A 2,909-nucleotide genomic window follows, 5' to 3' on the forward strand; every position below is an offset into this window, starting at 1 on the left:
ATGGTCTCTGATCTCGTATCAGGGGTTCTTCAAACTCTTCGGGCATTTCAGGAGAAAACTAAGGGCTGCTATCTTGGGAAAAGGACATTGCAATAATTGGGTGCCAATATGAACCTGAGAAATCATTTATTTCACAATAAGATTTCCCCCCACATTCAGTTGTTGTACTTCAGTGATAGATTAGAATTTTGAGATTCAACAGGATAAACAATGAAGATTTGTTTTCACAGACACCTTTGTTCATATTCACCAAGGGTGCCAATATTAGTAGAGGGCACTCTATATACACAGTGTAAGCAATTGCTGATAGGTCCATTCTTTCAAGATTTATCACTTTGATTTGCAGTCTTATAATACACTATATTTACATCTATACTATAAAGGGTGGCAGCGTGCAGTTTGCATGATTTGAATTAGTTTGATCAGTTCTCATGATGTTTTATGCCATTATTGAAATAAACTCTTGTCTAACATTTATCATATATATATATATATATATATTCACAGGGAGTTATCGCACAAGTGGAACCCTAAACAAGTTGTGGGACACTTGGTACTAAAAGGGTAAGTTGAGACATGAGCCTTATTGAGTTAACAGTGCTTTTCTTGTAGAGAAGTACAGTAAATTAACTCGATTGTTTGGGAACTGCTGTAAGGTGCAAGTTGTTTATCTCTTAAATGAGTCATAATTTTACCTTTCTATATCTGGGATCTGTTTGAATAAGCTTAATATGCAGGACGTTGTTTATACAACTAAGTATACGGAAAGGGAATTCCATAGGCTTGACATTTACGTTATCAATCTTCTCCTTATCTCTTTTTCTGCACTCATTTGATCTTGTGAAATCATTGTTTTGTTTTGTTTTTTCCAGTTTGACATATGTGGTTGCAATGCCGTTTTACTCAGCAAGTCTCATAGAGACCGTACAGGTAAGGGTTATTCATACTTGTAGTTTTCTATAGAACATTACAGGCTATTTGTCATGATCTGGGCTTTGGAGCACAGAAATACAAATGAGGATATATAAAAAATGTAGTTAATTTTATGCTTAAAATAAGTGAAGATATCACCAAGTGGGATGAAATAAAATACAATATATTCTGTAGAAGCTATATAATATTTTTTTGCGGTTTTGCGTGTATGGCTCTTGTTTTAAGGAGTGTTTAAGATTTTGATTCGATTATAAAAGTGATTTTCAATTATCATTTTAAAAATGAAACATTACAAATATTTTTACAAGGAAAAAGACTTTTCTATGACACGACATCTTGAAAGATATCGCGGTGATCAGGCTCGATGCTTAAGGAAATGCAGTTTGATTAGATCTTGTGGTAAATGAGCAAACCAGTTTTGGGTAACTACTCTCCAATATGTAGCAATATGTGTGCAGCTTTGCATCTGATAATTATTGGAAAATCTGAGGGCTTGCAGTTGCTTGCAGTTGGAAAGTCTTGATAACGGTGTTGATTTTGATTTCGTTTTGACTTTAGCAGTTTGGAATCTGCTGTAGGAATTGTACAGCTGCGAACCTTTTAATGTTTTTTTTTTATTTAATAGAAAACCGAATTAATAGAAAGAGAACAGCAAAAAAACGGCATTTATTTGAAATTAGGGATGCGTCGGCCGACGCGGTTGTTGTCGCATCGCCCAGCTCAACTTCATTTCCTGCTTTCTTATCCTGTTCTCACGCCAGAGTGAAATAATCCGAGACAACCCCGGCATCCTGGACTGTGTGAAAGAAGGCATCGGCCGTGTGATGGGAATGGGAGTGCCTCACAGCAAGCGTCTCCTGCCCCTCTGGAACCTGGTGTTCCCCACGGTTCTCCACGGCATCCTCCACTACGTCATCAGTTCCAGCGTGCAGCGGCTGGTTCTTTACCTGCTGCGGCGTCGGAATAACGGCTCGCCCAAGCACTCGTCCCCTGACTCTCAAGCGGACGCCGTCCAGTCGATGCTGGACGCGTACTTCCCTGAGCTCATGGCCAGCTTCGCCGCCAGCCTGTGCGCAGACGTGCTGCTGTTTCCTTTGGAAACGGTGTTGCACAGGCTGCACATCCAGGGAACGCGCACCATCATCGACAACACTGACCTGGGTTTCGAGGTGTTGCCCATCAACACGCAGTATGAAGGTATGAGGGACTGCATTAATGCTATTCGGCGGGAGGAGGGCACCATGGGCTTCTACAAAGGCTTCGGCTCCATCGTGGTGCAGTACTCGCTTCACGCCACGGTTCTGCAGATCACCAAGATGATCTACTCGACGCTGCTGCGAAACGCTTAAATAGAACACATAGATTCACCGAAAGGTCCTTTTTTTGGGTTGAGTTGGACATTCCAAAAAATGCGTCCTAATATGAATTGATAATCGCAGACATTTTGAGGTTCTCTTTACCTCTTCTTCCCGTGATCTGTCAGTCTACTTGTTTCATGAAGCACTGGTTGTCTTGGTAATTGCACGATACGTTTATGCAAAATCATCGGTATGTTTCACATCAGCACTGGATTTAAATTATTCTTACGGTGACCCCCGAACTGTCCATCGGAGCCAAAACATGTGTAATATTTCTGAAACGAGGACCTTTGTAATTATACTCCCATGCTGTTTTCTCCATTTCGTCAACGGCCACTAAGTTTCATAATGTGATTGTTTATTTTGGCAACATTGTGCCAAGTTCTTAAAGAGATTATGTCATTAAATTATTATTTGCACCTTAGTGAAACTTGTGCAAGTGTTTCAAACAGTGAAAATGTTTCTTTGTGTCAGGTTTAACGCGATATAAGAGATTTAAAAAATTCAGTTCATTGGAAGCCACTTACATAAGAATGCATGTGTAGAACTAATCTGGTTCCTGGGTGAATAGTTCTAATTTATTGGGCACTATGATTAAAATAAATGTCTAAAATCTGA

The 2,909-nt window shown here is 39.8% G+C and overlaps 1 protein-coding gene across 1 annotated transcript in view; it reads left to right on the forward strand.

The window, feature by feature from the left end:
- slc25a46 (solute carrier family 25 member 46) overlaps positions 1-2,909 on the forward strand; it is a 10,155-nt gene extending 7,246 nt beyond the window's left edge. Inside the window, exons 6-8 of the mRNA XM_043239400.1 lie at positions 508-564; positions 873-930; positions 1,695-2,909. Of these exons, the coding sequence (XP_043095335.1) occupies positions 508-564; positions 873-930; positions 1,695-2,282 (703 nt within the window). The 3' untranslated portion in view covers positions 2,283-2,909. The remainder of the gene's footprint in view (positions 1-507; positions 565-872; positions 931-1,694) is intronic.

The sequence above is a fragment of the Puntigrus tetrazona genome, chromosome 5, assembly GCF_018831695.1.
Source record: "Puntigrus tetrazona isolate hp1 chromosome 5, ASM1883169v1, whole genome shotgun sequence".
Taxonomy (NCBI): Eukaryota; Metazoa; Chordata; class Actinopteri; order Cypriniformes; family Cyprinidae; genus Puntigrus; species Puntigrus tetrazona.